The 21,669-nt window shown below is 42.7% G+C and overlaps 1 protein-coding gene across 1 annotated transcript in view; it reads right to left on the bottom strand.

Moving 5' to 3' along the window:
• The window catches only part of PPP4R2 (protein phosphatase 4 regulatory subunit 2), a 152,086-nt gene that overhangs the window by 67,816 nt on the left and 62,601 nt on the right, over window positions 1-21,669 (bottom strand). The window contains exon 4 of the mRNA XM_067755216.1: window positions 9,873-10,045. Coding sequence (XP_067611317.1) covers window positions 9,873-10,045 — 173 coding nt within the window. The remainder of the gene's footprint in view (window positions 1-9,872; window positions 10,046-21,669) is intronic.

The raw sequence follows: 21,669 nt of genomic DNA, 5'->3' as shown, positions 1-21,669 counted from the left end.
TTCAGTTCACAGAGCACAATAGATGCTGGGTCTTTCTTTAAAAACATTTAAGGGTGTGTGTGTGTGTGTGTGTCTGTCTGTCTGTCTGTACGTATTGTGTACATTTTTTTTTTAATTTTTGGAAAATTCTCATCATAAAGATCTGATTTCAGGATTAGAAGTTAGTTCTGCCTGCACAGGGATCCCCAAGTGCTCTGGCTCTGCCACTAATGCCAAGCATCTTGGTACCACTGAGAAGCTAACATCAAAGACAGGAAGGGAAAGGAAAAAATGAAAAAGAGGAAGACGAAAAAGTAGGAGAGAAACAGAAAGACATAAAAAAGCTTGCTTACCATACTAATAAATGAGGATATAATGATTTGTACTCTCATGGCATTCAACATATTTCTGAATTCAACATATTTCTGAATTCAGTCATGAAATCATATTCATTTTGGTTTATCCAATACATGCGATTTATCTTTTTTGTATAAGTATCAGGCAATATTTATACATAACCCTAAATCTGTACGTATGTTGCGGCACATTCAGGGTGGGTTGGAGTGATTATTCCATTATTGGATCACTATTTTGTGACTGTGAGTAAGGTTTTGTACAGTTTGCTTGTTTTATAAACACCATAACTGCAATGAAATAAATACTCACAAACTTCTATAAGTCTGTATAAATATCCATTTCAATAATAAATTCAGTAAAAGTCACAACAATTTGCAGTGGAAACACTTAATATGGAATAAACGTTTCAAATAAATAGTTAAGCTTGGAGCAATATATCCTAAATGCTAAATTGTCTTGGAAGTTGAAAGAAAACTTAGATTTTCTAGCCAGTTAATATTTCAAATACTGGAATTTCTGATGTAAGTCACAATTTCAGAGATTTATATTGGGAAAAGAAAAACTCAGCAAGAAAAACATGGTCAGCATTTCTAGTGACCCTGCTATTGAAAGTTCTAATATCCATGCACACAAAAATACTACACTTTGGGCTTCCCTGGTGGCGCAGTGGTTGGGAGTCCGCCTGCCGATGCAGGGGACACGGGTTCGTGCCCCGGTCCGGGAAGATCCCACATGCCGCGGAGTGGCTGGGCCCGTGAGCCATGGCCGCTGAGCCTGCGCTTCCGGAGCCTGTGCTCCGCAGCGGGAGAGGCCACAACAGTGAGAGGCTCGCGTACCGCAAAAAAAAAAACAAACAAAAAAAACCCCAAAAAACTACACTTTGCTATTAGAAAGTGTTCTTTCATTCTCCAGTGGAACTCTGTAGTCATGCCTTAAACAGAATTTTAAAGGAAACAAGGAGAGGACAGGAGAAGATAGGAGGACAGAAGACACCCCGTCTCATGGTCATCCCACAGATTCGATGTGCCAAAGGGGGCAATGTAACCTTTGGCAAACTTCAGACCACAGACTGCATGTTTCAGGAGTCCACTGAATTCAAATTGTGGTTATCATATTTCAAAGGCGCTAATGTCGTAGCTTTCTGGAAATTATCACAGGCAGAGAAAATACTGCCTCATGGCAACGTCCTAACTATAAGAAATAATTAGCACTTTTTGGCATGGGGATTAGAAGATCAGAGTTTTTCTAAATTCTCCACCGAACTCACCTAACATTTCAGGATACAGCAAAGGAATTCCCAGGCAGAAAACCACACCAAATTCTAAGGCTTCACAGTCTCATAATGCATCATTCTAGAATGTTCTAGAGTTCTATCACTGACCTTTGCTGGAAATCCTATTTGCATCTTCAGACTAGAACCCACAATTGAGAGTTGTGGGTAAACCTGACTCTCATAAAAGAAAAGGAATTGCTGTATGCCACGTCTTTATCTGCAGATTTTTTGTGGGACTTGCCAAAGGAGGAAAGGAACTTCTTTAGGTCTGTGAGCCGCCAGCAAATCTGAGTGACATCTGTGGGGTTTGCTGGCTGTGCTGAACAAGGAGAAAGAAAACTGGAATGGAAGTCAGGGAATCATCTCCACATCCTGGCTCTTTCACCAAAATCCTATTTTTGGGATACAGAATGCATTTTCCCCGTCCAAAACACAATCCCGAAATTCCCCCCACATGCTTTAGAAATCAAATAATGAATGATGTCACCTTCAGTGGTAAAATGAGGAAACATAAAATACAACAGCAAAGATAAGAGTTTCACATCATAATGGTAATTTCCCTTAACAAAAATAACAAACCACAGGTCACCCAACTTATCAAAAGGAAAGTATGGGTTATTACTCAACCATTTTAGATTTAAATTTGTTACTACCATAATGGTGCTGCATACTAATATTGACTGATACCTATATATTCTTCGGTAGTGCTGAGACTTGCATATATTTTTTTCAGGGTAAGACCTTTTCTGCTATTATAGAACCTATGATATCCTACGGGATTCCAATATATCGGATACCATATTTGCATTACCAAAACAAAAATTTTCATTTTATACTTTCAGATCATTGTCTATATGTGATGAAAAATATTTAATATTTTTGTTTTCAAAAATTTCTCTGTGAAACGGGATGTATCCTATACACATCTGTGTGCCTTACAGAACAGTAATTATATGGAATATATTTGTTTCTTTGTATTACAATTTCCTTATTTGCCCAGTGGAGATGACACAGGCCCCTACTAAGTTCACTAAGTTGTTGCAAACATCAAGGAGATCATTTAAGCACACGTTTTTTGAGATAAATAAAGCATTATGCAAAATGCCCTTATGCTAATAGCAGCTACAGGAGCAACTAGGGATTAACTTTGATTCCTTTGGGGAAAGAATACCGAACTTCCTCTACTGTAGCTAGGTGATAAGACACACCTTGGCTAACAGCTAGAATACCCTCGAGAAGAAAAAAAAAATTTGAGAGACCTTTCTAAGGCTGGTGGGAAGATGAATTTTCTGGTCAGTGGAATCCACTGAACTATTTATTTGTACACATTACATTCCAAGTCGGCCTTTAATTTCCACCTATTGCCCAAGAGTTTAAAGAGAGAAGGCCACACCTACCAAAGTAAGAGATAAAATGCTTTTGTCTCTGGGTCAGCACAAAATCACATCTCTGCTAAATAGACCGTTTAGGTTTAACACAATTACTGAATTTCCTTTCAGAAGCTGTGGCTGCATAGACATGTCTTACGATTTGGAAAAATCTGAACAATTTTTCTTAAAAAACAGCCCCAGATATGCTTCATCCTTTATCACTGCCCAATTAGCTAAAATCCGAATGCTTCTCCCCGATGTATTTTTTTGAAGTAGAAAAGGATAGCTTTATTGCTTTGCCAGGCAAAGGGGGGATACAGCAGACTCCTGCCTTGAAAAACTATGTGTCCCCACCCCAGAGGATTTGATGAGGGGTTTTATAACAATGGTGAGGTGGGACCTCTGACAAGATTAGGGTGTGAGCAGGGCTTGTGCTCCCTTAATCTCGTCTCAGGTGGTCGGTCTCCTAACCCTGATCTCTGTCCCAGACGTGTTTTAAATAAAGGGTTGCAGGTATCATCCTTTTGTCTAAATTTTTAGTCTCCTACATAAAAATCTCAGCATAGGGTCCCACTTTCACTTAGACTACCTGTTTTAGATACATGTTTATACGATGGAAAAGACAACCGCAAGTAAATATAAAAGTAGGGAAAAAAAGTCTAGAAGGGACTACACTAAAATAAAAATCTTTTTCCCTGGTTAATAGGATTATGGCTAATCTCATCTTGATTTTGGTCCAATGAGCTATATATTCTCTATAAGTTTTAAAAATTTGTTTTACAACAAGCATGTATTACTTTTATAACAAGGGGTGGGGCGAACCCATTGCATAGAGAGAGTCTCAAGAGAAGTGGATAAAATGTGCCACATTAGATGCCACTGACATTGCCTCAGACACTTGGGAATCAGAAGGCTCACAAGAGTTCCTTTTCACAGCTAGCTCGACCTACTTCAACAGTGTTAAGTGAGCAAAAATATCATTTTTTCAAAAAAACAGAGAGATAAATAGCACTTTAGAAAAAAATTAAAGCATATTTCCATTTAGGGGCAACTGATTTAGCAACATTTAACAAGTCTTTTTAAACTTAGTTGTCATAGAGCACCATGAAATATTCACATAAAAGAGATCCAGGCAGCTTGCAGATGAGTATTTCCTCGTTCATGAGATGCCTAATTGACTCGAGACAATGGGAAATACTCAGCGCCTCTGGTTCGGGCCAACATGGATGATGACATGTTTCTCATAAGCCCTTTTCATGGTTTTCTCAATTTGCTTCAGAAAAACTTGTGGGATTCGTCCACATAAAGTGTGCACAGTCTCCAAAAACTTCAGCTGAAGAGGGTAATACATGGATTGAAAGAGATTGTCTTGAAAGGGAAACTGAAAGATGAGTTAAAAATAAAAAAAAAGAAAAGTGTATTTTAGTTACTGAAATGCCATTTAACACGCAAATAACTTACTGAGAAATGACACAGGGAATTAATATAAACATGCAGGCACAGCTTGGTACGTTTTTAGATACAGAGGAAGGGACCTCCGAGGACCGAGGTTCAAATCCTGATTCAGTCCTGTGCAACCCCAGGCAATCACTTACCCTTTTGGGGCCTATTTCTTTACCTCTTAAAAAAAAAAAAAAAAAAAAAAAAGATGATTTATTTGGGTTTTAAAAGCTCTTAAAATCTGAGTGAAGTATATTTCCCAGGACAGGATATTCTATAGCATGCTCTTGCTGAGTAGAAGCAAGACTCAGGTATAAACAAAAAGGTCCTACTGTATAGCGCGGGAAACTATGTTCAATATCCTGTGACAAACCCCATAATGGAAAAGAATATGAAAAAGAATACATATATGTATAACTGAGTTACTTTGGTGTACAGAAGAAATTAACACAACATTATAAATCAACTATACTTCAATAAAATTTTTTAAAAAGACTCAAGTAGATACTTGAAATCTACTACAATAAAACACTGAATTGGGGCTTCCCTGGTGGCGCAGTGGTTGAGAGTCCGCCTGCCGATGCAGAGGACACGGGTTCGTGCCCCGGTCCAGGAAGATCCCACATGCCGCGGAGCGGCTGGGCCCGTGAGCCATGGCCGCTGCGCCTGCGCGTCCGGAGCCTGTGCTCCACAACGGGAGAGGCCACAGCGGTGACAGGGCCGCGTACCGCAAAAAAAAAAAAACCAACCAACACTGAATTGTTCATATATCTTGCCTTTGTAGCAATCTTAACGGAGGAACTATGGTAATCTCACGAAGTTCAGAGTTTAACAACTACTAGTGAAATGTATCATCAGTGAACTTTATTTTAGTAATTCAGGTACCAAATATTGGTTGTCGGTTTTTTCCCACTTAATATTGGACTTTAAAAAGAAATTATCTTGTTTTCCTATGGAATGTGTCTGTATTTCCCAAAATAAATCTTTCAGACCACCTAATTATGAACAAGAGTCAAAGTTTTATTACAGTCTTGTCGAAAGGGAAAAGGCCTCTAGTAGGTCAAGTCAAAGATTCATTGTTGGCAAGGACATTCTAAACAAAAAGACTAGAGAAAAAAGCAAAAGGGAAATAAGAATGATGAAAAGTCAGATACTATTGCCTGACAGCAGAGTGGGTGGGTGTCTAGTTTCCTAGAACAAGTCTTAATCCCTTAAAGTTCATCAGAAATATTGCTTAAGCATGTTTATCAGAAATGTGAATTTCTTCCCAGAAGGAGATTACACATTATGTAATGCAAAAAAAGGGTTCTGTCCGAGACCATGCTTGGAACGCTTTTTCTTTCACAGCACAATTTAGACCACTGATAAACTCCTTTTCATCACTGTATCCCCAGTGACAGGAACAGAATAGGTCAAAACTGTGGAGCCCTGCTTGATTCCTCTCTTTCCCCCACATCCTTCACCTGGTGCAACAGCAAGTACCGTAAACTCTACCTCTACAGCACATCCCGAGTCTGGCCTCTCATCTTCCCGACACCACCCAAGTGCACGCCAGCCCATCTCTCACCTGGAAGGCTGCAGTAAGTCTCATAGATAGCCTTTTTGTTTTCACTCTTGCACCCCCTGCACCAAGTTACCACGGAGATATTTTTAAAGCATAAATCAGAGCACGTCGTTTTCCTGCAGGGGCTTCCCGCTGCAATTAGAGTAAGATTCCAACCCCTCTCCTGTCCCCAAAGGTTCAATGTGACCCGGAACTCTCCCTGCTCATCTCCTCCTCGCTTCCCTTTTCTGTTCATTCTGGTTACTGTGGCCTCTTCCCTGTCGGTGGGCACACAAACTTACTCCTGACTCAGGGACTTTTCCCAGGTTATTTCTTCTACTTGGCAGGATCTCTCCCCAGATTGTCCCAGGGATCAAGGCTCAGGCTGGCAGAAGCCTCCCTGAGGACCCGAGCTTGTGAACCTTCCTCTCCATCCTGGCTGCCCATCCTGGATGCCCAGCACCTGCTTTAACCTTCCACTATCTGGTAAGAGTTTTATTGATTTCTTCGTTTATGTGAGTACTGTCTGGCTTCCTCACCCAAAATATACGTTTCATGAGGAGCGGGCTTTGTCAGTCTTGTTGACTTCTGAGTTCCCAGAACCTAGAATTGTTCCTGCATAAAATAGGCTCTTCAGAGATGATTGTTGAAAGAATTACTGGCAGAATGTCTGCCTCGTATATAATTTTCCTTGGGTCATGATGGGGGGACATCACACTTACCATTCACACAAACATACACACAGAGTTAGGGTATGTGAGTATGTGTGTTTGTGTGCGTGTGTGAGAGGGAGAGGGAGAGAGAGAGAGAAGGGGAGGGAAGAGAAGGAAGAGGGAGGGACAGGAGGAATATTTTCAGAGAGAGATGAAGGAAGAAAGAGACATACAGCGAAAGAGAGAGAGAGGAAAATTATTTATAGAGGGGAAGGGAGAGAGCAAGTGAGAAAATGTGGACAAGATAAGAAAAGAAAAGAGTGTGAAACTTCTAATTATTGAGAACAACTCTATGTCGGGTGCTGTACTAAAAGTGTAAAAACAATCATTTTGTTGAATTCTCACAACACGTTTTATGAGGTAGATAATATTATTATCCCCATTTCACAGATGAGGAAACTGAGGCTCAGTAAGTCAAGAGCACAGAGTTAATGACTAATCACCAGAAAGGGACAAAATTGGGACCTGAACCCAGGTGTGTCGATGCCTAAAGCCAAGCCCTGACTCCACTGCACTGGGGTGCACAGTGGCAAGTGGAGAAATAGGTCTTTTATGATGAAGTCTGTCTATATTTACTTGAATTTCAGGATGGGGTTAGTGACTGTCCTGATTGAAATGCGTGAACGAAAACTGTCTTTTTAGTCCCAACTGAGGAAAATCAGTGAGTGTATTATGCAGAATCATTTATGAAACAGTTATTTGGCCCTCTTTCTGATCCACCCAGAAAACAAACAAGACCGATTGTAACTCTAGAACCATAGTTGCTCAATCCCAGGCCAGGGCTGGCAGTACAGAACAACCTGGGGCATGGCTCTGATGTCCACGTCTGCTGCATTCTTATTTGCCTTCCATTTGTACTCCTGAATGGATCTGCACCTGGAGTCAGTGTTTGAATATCTAAATGTGATATCACTAAGTACAGAACAAATTTTCTGCGTAATTAAATCACCTGGCTTTGGAGAAACAACAGCAGGAATCCCAGGAGAAAAAAGAGGTGTTAGTTTATTGGCACGTGAAATTCTTTCCCTCCACAGAAGACAATTCTGGGGATTCCAGAATTGGAATTCTCTGGGATTCTCCTTAGCAAAATGCATACTTTCATACGTGCAAAAATGCATTACTGTGTTGCAGGATTCACCCTCACCTCAGTCCTGCCCAATCCTTTTCATGAATCATGAGGGTTCCCAGATCCCCAAGGAAAAAACCCTCTAATAAAATCTACATGCCTTCTGTCAGGGGTTGGCAAATTTTTTCGGTAAAGGGCTAGATAGTAAATATTTCAGACTCTGTGGGCCGTACAGTCTGTCACAGCTACTCATCTTTGCCTTTGTAGCATATCGGTGACCACAGACAATACGTAACATGAACAGTTGTTGCTGTGTCCCGATAAGACTATATGAACAGAGAAATTTGAATTTCATAAAACTTTGTTACACAGTTACACAGTTCATAAAACTGTGTTACGAAATATTCTTCTGTTCATTTTTTTCCCAACTATTTAAGAAACCATTCTTACCCCACATGTCTTACAAAAACGGGCCAGATTTGGCCCAATATTTGGCCCAAGTTGGCCAACCCCTACACTCTACGTTTTGGAATGGCCCCACCAACTTCAAGGTGAAAGGCAATGTGGAAAGCAGTGTTTCCCAAAGTGAGGGATGCAGGTACCAGCAGGCAGTACTTGACGTGATATTAGGTGGTGAACCACAAAGCAAGGTCCTTTCGACCTTCCCAGTTACTGCAAGAAGATAGTTCACATAGGTCTTAACTGCTCCTGCTAAAATCAACCTCTTCAAGGGAGTAAGAGGGGGCCTCAGCTCCAGGCCAGAATAGTTGGTGTGATCTTCACACTCAGCCAGAGGCAATTACAAGGCTGTCTGGCATGTCTCGGGGGAAAGCTGTCCTCCCAGACTTGGTGCATGGCAGCGAGCTGCAGTTTTCTTTGTGTGTATGAGCCACCCTGGCTTATACGCACGTTTGCATCCCTGCCCCAAGCACCTCCATGTGGAGGCCTCCTTTGGGAGGTGTGTGGGGGGGTACCTTTCTCCTCCTCCCCTCTTCCTTCCCTCTCCACTTCCCCAAGATTCCTGGGCCCGTAAAGATGCAAAAGCCTTTTATTCAGGAGATATTCCTGCCTCCGTGCTGCAGCCACTTGACCCTCAGCCAGCATCCTTTGGTGGATAAAAATGGACCACCGAGAGCTGGTGCCTCTTCTTGCCTCTTGCTCGCACTGTGGCAGTCCATAAATAAAGACTTGATTGTCACTTTGGTTTGGCTCCTGGTCCTAACTCAGGAGTCCCCAACTCCTGGTCCTTGGACTGGTACCGGTCCGCGGCCTGTTAGGAGCCGGGCTGCACAGCAGGAGGTGAGCGGTGGGCAAGCAAGCGAAGCTTCGTGTGCCGCTCCCCGTCGCTGGCATTACCGCCTGAACCATCCCCCACGCCCTCCCAGCCTCCCACCCAATCCGTGGAAAAATCATCTTCCTTGTAATGCGTCCCTGGTGCCAAAAAGGTTGGGGACCGCTGTCCTAAATGACCACCTCGACACCTGCTTGGTCAATAGGGTGGAGCTGGCAACCAGGCAACACTTAGCTTGAGCTGCATAATATTTTATTTTTATTGTATTACCTATATCCTAACCTCTGACCCTTTATTACGGCAAATAGCACAGAGTTTCTCTTTCTTTTTTTTTTTTTTTTGCTTACTGTTCTCTTCTTTTTTGGGGGGGATTTTTTTTTTTAATTCAAACAGAAAGTCACAAAAATTATAATCATCCTCATCAGTTCACTCAGTCCCATGTAATTAATTTTTGTTTTCATCTTGATCTTTTGTTAGCACTTTTATGAATTCATGAGTTTTCCATTAGAGTTCTGAAAATGCTTATTCGTTCAGTTCAGCAGTATAGTCAGTTACCAAGGGTTTCTCTGTCTGATAGGACACTTCTTCCTTCAGCGAATTTATTTCAGAGAAAAAGAAATGAGTGACTTTCTTGGAAATATTAAGTCAAGAGTGGACAAAGTATAGTACCAGGTGGCAAGTGGATGGAGTGACGTAGCGTGAGTGAGGTTGGGGAAAAGCGGTAGAACTCAATGCTTCTGGGAATTATTTGGCCTTCAAAGGGACGGGTGACCACAGCACCTGCACTGCTTCATGCTGATAAGTACATGTCTGCTGAATGGGGGGTGAGAACACACTTACATCTCGGATTGCTTCATAGAGCGCTTTGAAAGTTGGCTGCTTCTCATCATGGTAGACGCCTCGGTTCCCATGCAGGACAGACACGCCTTCCCGCTCGGCCGCTCTGCAATTGCTTCCGTACATGCAGTGATCAGGACGGTAGTTCCACTGGCAGGGGAACACGTACAGACACTCTGGTGGTGACAAGAGAAAGATATGTGTGTACAATCAGTGTCAGCGACGAAACCAACGTTTCCATAAACTGCACACCACACAGGATTTCAAAGCGCGTGACTGTGATTGTGACTTGTAGGTCAGATTTTACCACGTTTGTCGATATTCTGAGATCAGGAACTGAAGGAGCACACATTAGTGATGTTGGAGGTTTCACCCCAAAGGGGAGGGCAATATAGCATCTTAGACAAGAAGGCAAATGAGGGCAGCAGACGGCCTGGATCAGAATCCGAACTCTGTCACTCAAAATCAGTGCAACCTGGGTCCAGTGACTTAACCGGCCTGTGTTTCAATTTCCTCATCCGCAAGATGGATGTAACAGGATTGCCCTGTTATTTTGATGATTCAATTTTTAAAAAGCTCATGTAAAATGCATAGCAGACTGACAAGCACACGGCGGTGGTCCATAGCATTAGCAGTTACAATCAACTCTTTGAAAAGGTTTTGTGAAATGGACCAACTTGAAAAATTAGAGTCAAGATTGAAGCAAAGGTTCTTCTTCAGATTAAAAAGCAACCAACCAGGGCTTCCCTGGTGGCGCAGTGGTTGGGAGTCTGCCTGCTGATGCAGGGGACACAGGTTCGTGACCCGGTCCGGGAGGATCCCACATGCCGCGGAGCTGCTGGGCCCGTGAGCCGTGGCCGCTGGGCCTGTGCGTCCGGAGCCTGTGCTCTGCAACGGGAGAGGGCACAACGGTGAGAGGCCCGCGTATCGCAAAAAAAAAAAAAAAAAAAAAGCAACCAACCAACAGAAACAAAGTGAAGGAAAAAAACAACAAACAAAATATTACAATAGGAAAACAACAACAAAAAGCAACACAAAAAGAAGTCCCCCTGTCAAGGTGACTATATACACTGTGGGTGAGCACGTGCACATGTGTCCTTGTGTGTGTTTGCATCTCTAAGCCTGTGGTTCTTAGCCAGGGGTGATGCTACCCTGCAGTCTCCCGGGACCACCTGGCAGTGTTTGGAGGGAGACATTGTTCGTCATACATGACGAGGCTGCTACTGGCATCTAGTGGGTAGAGGCCAGGATGCTATAAATACCCTCAGTGAACAGCAAGCCCCACCACTGTAGTCGTGCCAAGGTCGAGAAACTCTGCTCTAATCCTGATGGACTCAGTAAATTTCTTCTTGGTGACGAGGGATTATAAAATCAGCAGTAAGCTCATAACCCCTGAGCTTCCTGGCTCCTCCTTCCTGGTGCCTTTAAGGGCCGGGGCTAGAGGAGGATGGATCAAGGTTCTCTGCAAACGTGTGCCACTGACCATAAGAAAGGCCCCGAGTGACAGCACAGAAGGCTTAGAGCAAATCAATTACCAGTGTCAGAAGAGCGTCATAAAGATGTGCTTGTTGGTTGGGTTGATGTCATTCCCTTCTCATGGAAAGGACCCCTGCTTAGAGGTTATTTACAGAAACCTTCGAGATGGAAAGCAAAGAATGAAGACGTCATTGCACATCCCCTCTGGCAGATGGCGTGTAATATTTCTACCATTCAGAAATCACATGCCACTGGGGAATTCCCCGGCAGTCCAGGGCTTAGGACTTGGAGCTTTCACTGCCGAGGGCAGTGAAAATCCCTGGTTGTGGGACTAAGATCCCGCAAGCCGCGGGGCGCGGCCACAAAACAAAACAAAACATAAAACTCACAGACTGCTGTGACATCCAAGCACCCTCTAATTCCTAACTGTTCACAACACACTATGAGATTTTCCTTTTCTTGGGAGAACTCCATTCCACCAGGATGTTTCCCTTACCTGCATTCACCTCCACGCTTGCACATACATAATCCACAGCTGGGAGAGAGCGGTGCTCATCATGAAGTTATACTATCAAGGTCTGAATCCCAACTCCTCTATTAGTTGTGTGACTTTGCTGCACTTCCGTGAAGAGGGTGGATGTGAGGATAGTGGGAGTGAAAATATCTAAACATGCTTTTGTGCTTCTGAACTGTGACCTGACCCCAGCCCAATAGCTGCCTTTTTTTTAATCCCATGAGTCACCTCACTCCTTTCTGATACCTGCCCGGCCATTTGGATTTGCAGTCCCTGCTTAAGCACCTGCCAGTATTCTCTCCTGAATGAATTGCCCTAGACACTACCTCTGTTTTTGTAAACGCACGGATTGATGGAATGAACAAATATTTATCAAATGCCTGCTATGTGTATAGGTCCTGCCTTCATGGAGTTTAAGATCGGTGATGAAGGTTTTTTGCCTCTTCCTAAGTAGTTTAAGGACTCTAATACAAAAAGAAAACTTTTCCTCTCTTTGCAGCCTCCTTAGAGGACCGAGCCCAATGAGGGCATCACTCAAAGGCAAAACACAAAGACATAGAGTCTAAACAATATGTTACTAAATAACTGATGGATCCCTGAAGAAATCAAATAGGAAATCAAAAAATACCTAGAGACAAATAACAACGAAAATATGACAATCCAAAACCTATGGGATGCAGCAAAAGCAGTTCTAAGAGGGAAGTTTATAGCAATACAATTTTACCTCAAGAAACAAGAAAAATCTCAAATAAACGATATAACCTTACACCTAAAGGAACTAGAGAAAGAAGAACAAACAAAACCCAAAGGTAGTAGAAGGAAAGAAGCCATAAAGATCAGAGCAGAAATAAATGAAATAGAGATGAAGAAAACAAGAGCAAAGATCACTGAAACTAAAAGCTGGTTCTTTGAGAAAATAAACAAAATCGATAAACCCTGAGCCAGACTCATCAAGAAAAAAAGGGAGAGGACTCAAATCAATAAAATTAGAAATGAAAAAGGAGAAGGTACAATGGACACCACAGAAATACAAAGGATCATAAGAGACTACTGCAAGCAACTACATGCCAATTAATGGATAACCTGGAAGAAATGGACAAATTCTTAGAAAGGACAAATTCTTCCAAGACTGAACCAGGAAGAAACAGAGACTATGAACAGACCAATCACAAGTACTGAAATTGAAACTGTGATTAAAAAATCTTCCAACAAACAGAAGTCCAGGACCGGATGGCTTCATAGGCGAATTCTGTCCAACATTTAGTGAAGAGTTAACACCTACTTTACTGAAATTCTTCCGAAAGGCTTTGTAATAAGACAGGTAGGTTCAAAGTTGGCTTCTACCACCTCCTAGTTCTAAAAACTTGGGTGAGTTGCTGAAACCCTTGGCCTCAGTTTAGAAGCACTGAAGAGAAGTTAAATGATGCAGATTTGAATCCCAGCTCTACCACGTGTTAGCTGTGACCTAACAGCAGAGTGGCTAAGAAGGAAGCTTTCGAGTCAAGCTGTTGGGTTTCAGTACAAAACTCTGCCATTAGTTGCATGAACTCAAGCAAATGGCATGATTTTTCTGGGCCTCAGTTTCATTATCTGTAAAAGGGGAAGAATTGTAAATATCACTCGTAGGATTTGGGGAAGTATTAAATGAGTTCATATATAGAAGTACTTGGAACAGTGCTCACTGCACACAGAAGATACACCCCGTAAATGTAAGCTGTGATCATTACTATTATCATTGCTATTGCCATAACAAGAACTATTGCATTAGGCTACTAGAAGGATAAAACAAGGTAACTTAAATGGAATGAGCCTGGCATCCTTCTAGACACATAGCACATTGGTGGTAAATGTTTTACACCAATTGCCTCTAGACATGCAGGCGGCCAGACTTTCTTAACCTTTTATGAGTCACAGATCTCTCTGAGAATCTAATGAAAGCTTTAGACTCTGTCTTTGGAAAAATATATGAAGAATATCTGCTTACAAATTTAGGGGTTTGTAGATTTCCCGAAGATCAGCTAGGAACCACAGCTACTGAACATCACATGTGAAATTCAGTCCCAGACAGAATTCAATTCACGTGTTTACCTTCCCTTCAGAATTTTCCAGAGGAAGAAACGTGAAATACCGTGAGAATAGAACTGAAACAAGTATTTGTTCACCACAATGCAAGGCATTGGTGTCACTGGGTGATAAGGCACTGCCCCTGCCCTTCGGGAATTTATACTCTTCTAAGGGAGATAGTATAGAAATGAACATTTTTTATCAGAGTTTATAAAAGGAAGGCATTTTGGTAAAGCTTTACTTAAACTCAGACTTATATAGTAAGGATAGGATTCTGACAGTTAGAAATAGAAGCCTGGAAGAGCATTTGAGGAGGAGAAAATGGCCTGATCATGGCGAAGAGTTTGGAAATCAGAGTGTGTTTTAGAAAAGATAAAGCATTTAATTTTGGGGGGGGCAAACTCGATTTCTTCAAAGAGGTAAGATAATGGTAGGAAAGTTGTTATATAAATAGACTGCTTTGCCCTAAAATATTCAAGATATATAAATCTTTATTAGGTTGCAAGTAATCAACTTTGATTCTAGCATGTGAGGCAAAAAATATTTTTTTTCCTTTGGAAAGAGAGGAGGTAGCTCAAAAAATCAGAGGGAAAGCTGAATTGGGGCAGGAAGTGGGGTGGCTCCTGGGATCTGGGTGTGGGGACTAATTAATGTCAGCTTCTCGGCATTGCTGCCAGGATGGACCAGCCTTGCCTACTTTCTGCCTACTTTCTACTTGGATTCCCAGACTCAGGTTCCCAGGAGATGGTCTGACTAGTTAAGTGCGAGTCAGGGGCGGGCAGGGCTCTAAGACTGCATGCAATGGGGGAAGAGTAATTCCCCTGAGAGAACTGCGTGCTGTTACTAAAAGAAAGGGCAATCAAGAGTGCACAGGTGGACATTTACATGAACCTATTTGCAGGGCAGGAATAGAGCCGCAGACGTAGACAATGGACGTGTAGACACAGAGGGGAAGGGTTAGGGTGGGATGAAGTGGGAGATAAAGTTTGACATAAATACACTACCATGTGTAAAACAGATAGCTAGTGGGAACCTGCTGTGTAGCACAGGGAGCTCAGCTCCGTGCTCTGTAATGACCTAGATGGGTGGGATGGGCGGGGGAGGGAGGCCCAAGGCTGGGGGATGTCTGTATACATATAGCCGATTCACTTCACTGTACAGCAGAAACTAACACGACATTGTAAAGCAATTATACTCCAATTTAAAAAAAAAAAGAGTGCATAGGTAAAAATAACAGATGTGCCTTTTTATTCACAGATACATTTGGCGTGGGTTACACTGCGAAATCTCCTTCTCCATGGGGGCAAGGAGGAGGAGAGGGGCTACACCAGCACCCTGGGCTGGGCTGAAGATGGAAAACCTCTGTAGAGCAGCTGATGAACACGGAGCGTGGATTAATGATGGTTATTTGGCACACGATGAATAACTATACCGAAACGAATCGAGTTTAAGCAAGATTATCATGGCTGTCAAAATCTAATGTTTAAAAATGACAGCATGGTGAAATGTGCGGGTTATTTTTTTCTGCTGCTGAGGAAATAATACAGTGAACGGTTTTTAAATTCCAAAGCCTCAAAACACTGCAATTTATTAAAAACATGTTTTTCAAGCCAACCTCTCTTCAAACCCTGGGTCTTTGCTATTTTCCCTCTCCATTTTATGTAGATAAAGGAGCTCAGTAATTGATTATTTATGAGTCTGAAATCCCTTAGCGATCCTTTTCCGGAGTCTACGTTTATTTCCAGAGCCTCCTAACTACTTGCAAAGTACTGTGTGAATTGATTGCTCCTTACATTTCTGATCATTTCCTACTCTTGGGGTCTCTAAGATTATGGAATAGTTTATGTCTGATCATTTTAACTTCCTGGTGGAATAGGCTTGCTACTTACTTACTACACTATATCAACAGAACGGAGGCTGTTTGCACGACCCACAGCGTGTTGTTTGTTCTGCTTTGTGTTTTAATGTCTCATTCTGCAACTGAGCTTTCCCAGCCTCCTCTTCTTCCTTCTTCCAGAATGTACCTTGTTCCAGAAAAGGGCAATTCATTCCTCCAAGAAGATGTCTCTGATCACACAATTTAAAGATGGAACCCTCTCTCCCCAGCCTTTACAGTGGCTCTCTCAACCTCTCGTTTGTTTCCTTCATAGCACTGATCACAGTTTGTGATTTTGAATGACTCATTGTTACTCTTTGGAAGCTGACCTCTCCCAAAACAAGGTAGGTTTTGTAAAAGTAGAGACGCTGTCTCCTCTGCGTGCCGCCGCATCCCCTCTGCCTAGCCCTGTGGCTGGCACCTAGTAGGTAGGTGCTCAAAAGATATCCACTGAATGAATGGGAGAATCAAAGCATATACGTTCCTTTACCCTCTGTATCTTTCCGCTTTCTCTGCTTTCTCCCTCTCCTTTCTCTCCCCAACATCCCTTCCTCTCACTTTCCTGGCTGTGCTCTTTCTCTTCCATTTCCTTCCTTCTTCCATTCCAGTCTCTTAATCCCATTTCTCCAACCAGCCAACACCTCTGAAGATCAACTCCAGTTAAGGCACTAACCCTCCCACTGGAATCACTCAATGAAGACAAAGTAGACGTAACCCCTTCTCACAAGGACCCTACGATCTTCATTCTTGAGCTTCGTATCAGAGCTCATGAACTTCTCAGACTCCCAAAACAACGATCTGTTTCCAGTTTTCCAGGACAGTCCTAAAACCAAATAATTGGGCCTGTCCATCCCAAAACACATTCACAACTACCAGCTGCTGGAAGCTTTTGGTGAGGTGGGTATATAGTGTGGTTGCACACCCAGGCAGGATGAGAGCAAGGCCTGACAGGGCCTCTGAAGAGGCCTGTTCCATGTGACTGTGTGTCCTGCTCTCTGTGGCCCCAGCAAACCCTCCCGACTCTCTAGTATCACATTCAACTCATGGACGATCTATGTACATTCCATGCGCGTTTCAGCTCTTCTCTCTCTTCGTGGACAGAGCCCTAGCGCTTCTCATCTGGCTGGATGCCCTGCCTTGTCATCTATACTGGGCTGGTTTCATTTCTTCCCCTGGCCACCCCCACTTTTCTAGAAATTGCTTTGAAAGAAGGGACAGACCTCGGTGTTCATGTTTGAGAGATGAAAATGCCATGTGATCTTGCTCTCCTGGTCCCTGATGACCGGATCAAGGGTGGTCTCCCCATCGAAAGAGAACCAGTTCATAGCTGGGCTGGGAATCAGTTAATAGGCTGGGACAGGCCAACCCCCCAACCCCTCTCTCTCTTACCTTCAAGAATCCGAATTAAGAAACCTAGACAACCCATCATCACTGGCATGGGCTTGTAAGGTTGTGCTGGCTTGGGGTTGGGCCATGTACAAGCAGACATTATTGCCGGACAGATGGAATGGAATCAGATGGGCATGAAGACAAGTGACACAACATACACTGTGAGGACTCTGAGGGATGAAGAAATGAGCTTTGATCCTGAGCAGCCGCCCAGAGATGGTTCTCATGAGGCCTGGCATGATCTGACCCATGTGTTCATGGGACTGGCACCTGGACCTTTACTTAGCTGGTCTGAGTTAAGTTGTATTCCCTGCAACCTAAGCGCGTGAATCCAAGCATATCTTTCTACATAGGCTTCTCTTTTAGCCCTTGTCAAATCTACCCCTTCTACAGAAGTCTGCTCTTGACTCAAATTCACCTGTAAATATGTGAGTTCAGTCTTTCACCCCTTGAAGAAGCTGCCTTGGCTCACCTGCCAGGAAATGTCCCGTGGGATGAGCTACCTGCATGTCCCCCATGGGCTTCAGCTGTCTTCTTGTGAGTCAGTCTAGTACCCAGCACGGCAATTACACACCCACAGGCATTTACTATCTAATTATATAGCAAGAGTTTTAAAACATTTTTAAGCGAATGGCTTTTAAACACATTTTAAAAGCGATGGGATTGGCTACGAGAGGCTCTAATAGTAAAAACATTCTAGATACGGGCTTGGGTTTTGTGTGTATTGCTTCGCCAATGGCAACCCAAAGAATCATAACAATAAGCATGTTTATCTCCTGAGTCATGGCCAATTCTCTCTCTCTCCTTTCCAGGGATAAAAGTGACACACTTTTTTTTTTTTCAAATATAGTTAGTTCCGGTTTATAGAAAATGATCCCAATGAATATAAACAAAGAAAAACCTTTCAATGTGATGGATATCACTGGATTTCAGGTCAAAGAGCTCATGTTTGATAAAGTACCTGGATAAAGTATGCAAGATCAAAGGCAGACCATACAAAGAACAATCCAGGAATTCCCTAATACTCACTGATCCAAAGTTAGGAAGCTCCGTTATTTACTTGCTACTGCTCAGATCCAAGATTCAGAACAACTTCCTAATTATTTTATAATATCCTTGTACTCAGTGGACCTGAGACGGGCAGTGTGACGCCATTAAACTCAGCTGGTTTTCAGCTCTGATTAAAGACAAGGGGCTCGCATCTAAGGGCAGAGCTGCTTGCGACCGTCTTTGAGTGTTATTTACTCACTGATCACGTCCTCAAATAATCTGCAACAGGCTAAGAGGATTTCTGCGGAGGCAACTATGCAAATGTTTTGAATTCCTCAGTTTGGGAATATGGACAGATAGGCTCATGGAAGAGAGTTTAAGCCACACAACACAGAGGAAAAAATGCCATATTTAAAGGGCAGAAATAATGCGGGAGAGAGAGACGCATTTGGGGAAACCTGCCCAGCTCTCTAGAATCCACCCTCCTCTGGGACCTTCCCCTCACCCCCAAATACACGGGGCCGGAGTTGGAGTGGCCTGGGTTTGTGCTCCTGCTCTGGCACTCATTAGCTACACCACAAATTATTTAACTCTCTTTCCCTTGGTACCTTTGTCTATAATACGGGGATTCTATTCTCAGGGTTGTTGCGAGGATTAAATAAGAAAATGCTCAGAAGAGCACCTGACACTCAGTAAATAATCAATGTCAGCCATGATTCCTTAGCTCCACGCTCCTGGCCTAGGGGACCCACACTGCCAGCATGTGATTTCTCCCCCAGGAATTTGGAACTGGGATGAAGTTAGTCTTTCCATAAGGCTGGACGTGGAGCATGAAACCTTGGTACTTTGCTTTGAGCAGAGAATGAGAACCTTCAAAGAGAGGAATACACAGTCTCACCAGGAGAAGGAAAGTCCAACCTGGGTTCCTCTTCCTTTTGCCTCTCCTGCTTTAGGTCCTGGGCCCAGCCTGCTGGCCTTTCTGCCCTAGGTTTCTACAGGACACCAGTTTGCTTATTAAAAAAAAAGTATCCTTCGTGCTTAGACTAGCTCCAGGGACCTTTTATTTGTAGCCAAGAGTCCTACTCAGTATAACTACACCTAGAAAAAAAGATGAAATCCACTTTAGAAGAAAAAGGAGGGGCAGACTTTCAAATCCCCGTTGATCCCTGTTGCTATCAAAGTGAAATGGATTAAAACATGCCACAAACGAACAGCCAACACATCCCCTTCATCAAATGAATTAGTATTGGGACTCTTTGCCAGAAATGCACCCCATTCCACATCAATCTGCTCGCTTTCTTTTCCAGGATTTGCTACTTTTTGATCCAAGGGCATGTGAGATTAGGTTCCATTTCAGAATTTTGTTAAAAAACAAAAAAAAGGTACATACACAGAAGTCTTTATAAACAGGAGTCTCTAGTTCAGGATTTTTAAAGACACAGGAGAGGCCTGAGGAGGTTGGGGTGAAGAGTGCTTTTTTCCCCTAGAGATCTTTCTCAAAGAGAAAACATGCTTTTGGTTTTAATACCATTAAATAAGGTTGTAGCAAAGATGAAAGAAAAGAAGGAAAATTTTTAGCTTTAGGTGTCAATACAAAAACACAGACCAGAAATTTACATCTCCTTTCCTTCCCCAACTACCCAAACACTGACTTAACAATATAAGAGGAATTTCTTTAGCCCTAGGTGAAAAGAAAGAGGGATGTGGGAATCCAAGTCCTTCTTCTAGACCCTTTTAACCCTGAACAAGTCACTTTATTGTAAGGACCCCAAGAATCAATTCCCTTCAATCTAGCAATTGTTCAGGCTACGGCGGGCCTTGTGCCTAGATTATACTGTTTTCATTTAGTTCTGTGCCACCCACTGATTTTGCCTGTACTTCTTGCAAGAATGGCGTGGCAAAACCTAAGAGATATTCTTGAAGAACGGAGCCCAGTGTTGGGGGTTTCAACATTTGGCCTTTTGTGTCAGCAGCGCAAGGACCGCCCGCGTGAGACCCCGGGGAGGGGGTGGGGTGGGCGATGAAAAGGCACCCTTTGCAGGGGACACAGGCACAATTCAGGCTTCGCCAATACAGCCCAGGCTGGAATGTGCTCTGTGGGGCGAGGTGGGCGGAATCCTCCGAGAACTGCATTCTTGAAAGGGAACCTACCTGGGTTGAAATAAAAAATAATATTTAATAAGTCCTGGTCTCCCCACGTGATGGCATTCTTGTACTTCTGGTACAGAGGGTATAGCATGTCCTCCCAAGCCAAGCCTGTTGGAATCATGCTGTTCTGGAAAAGAGAAAACCATCAGAGTGGCTAAAGCACGGCAAATATATCTCACTCGCTGAGAATCAGTGTACAGGGACGGGTTCTCCCCTTCACCGCCCCGCTCCCCAGAATGAAAATGAAATCAGCAGAGGAGGGGACCTGTTGGCCTCAAGGCATAGGACAAAGCAGAACTAGGGCTGACGATTACAGGTGTACACATGGATGGTAGATGGACCAGAAACTGGCAGTTGGGCCTATGGCTTCTGCTCAGAAAATCACGCCCCATGTGGCGGAGGCATAAATCAGGAGCTTGGGATGAACATACACACACTAGTGTATATAAGATAGATAACCAACAAAGACCTACTGCAGACCACAGGGAACTCTACTCAGTATTCTGTTAATGGCCTATATGGGAAAAGAATCTGAAAAAGAGTGAATATACATATATGTATAACTGATTCACTTTGCTGTACATCTGAAACTAACACAACAGAGTAAATCAGCTACACTCCAATAGAAATTTTTTTAAAAAATTATTTACTTTTAAGACAAAAGCAACATATTCAGACTAAATATTCAACCAGCACACAAAGATGTAAAAAGTAAAAATATTTTTCCTCCTGCCTCCTGCAATTCCCATTCCCACTTTCCCTAGATGTATCCACAATTAATGAACAGTCTCTTAGATATTCTTTTGGAAGTTTCTAAGGCATAAAAGGGATCACCTCTATGGCATCATGCTCTGTTGCATTTTAATTTTTTCACTTAATATTTTTTACAGCTCTTATCTCACTTATAGATTTGATCTAATTCTTTTCAATAGGAGGATAATTTTTTTGACTTGTTCTCTACTGATGTTCACTTAGGTTCTTCCAGTTTTTTGCTAGGATAAAAGACAAGGCCATGAACAGCCTTGTATGTTTATCTCTGTACATTTACATAAATATATCCCTAGGGTAACTCCAAAAAGTTTTCCAGGGTTTTTGAAGCCTGGGATACACAGAGTGTTTAAACATGGAATTCAGAAATGCAACGTAATATTCCCCAATAGTAACTCTGCTGAACAGTTTAAATTCCATAATCACCTGGAATTCTCCTAAGCCAACAAATATTCCATAACTCTCCAAATACTTTTCTCTTCCCTGGCTTCTTCCATTCTCACCTGCAAGCCAGCTACTTCCAAAATCAATACACTGACACTCCTGGAACGCCACCGTTGAGGAGACAAAATCCC

This window comes from Pseudorca crassidens, chromosome 10, assembly GCF_039906515.1.
Source record: "Pseudorca crassidens isolate mPseCra1 chromosome 10, mPseCra1.hap1, whole genome shotgun sequence".
Classification (NCBI taxonomy): Eukaryota; Metazoa; Chordata; class Mammalia; order Artiodactyla; family Delphinidae; genus Pseudorca; species Pseudorca crassidens.
This window is presented reverse-complemented; position numbering and strand designations above follow the sequence as displayed.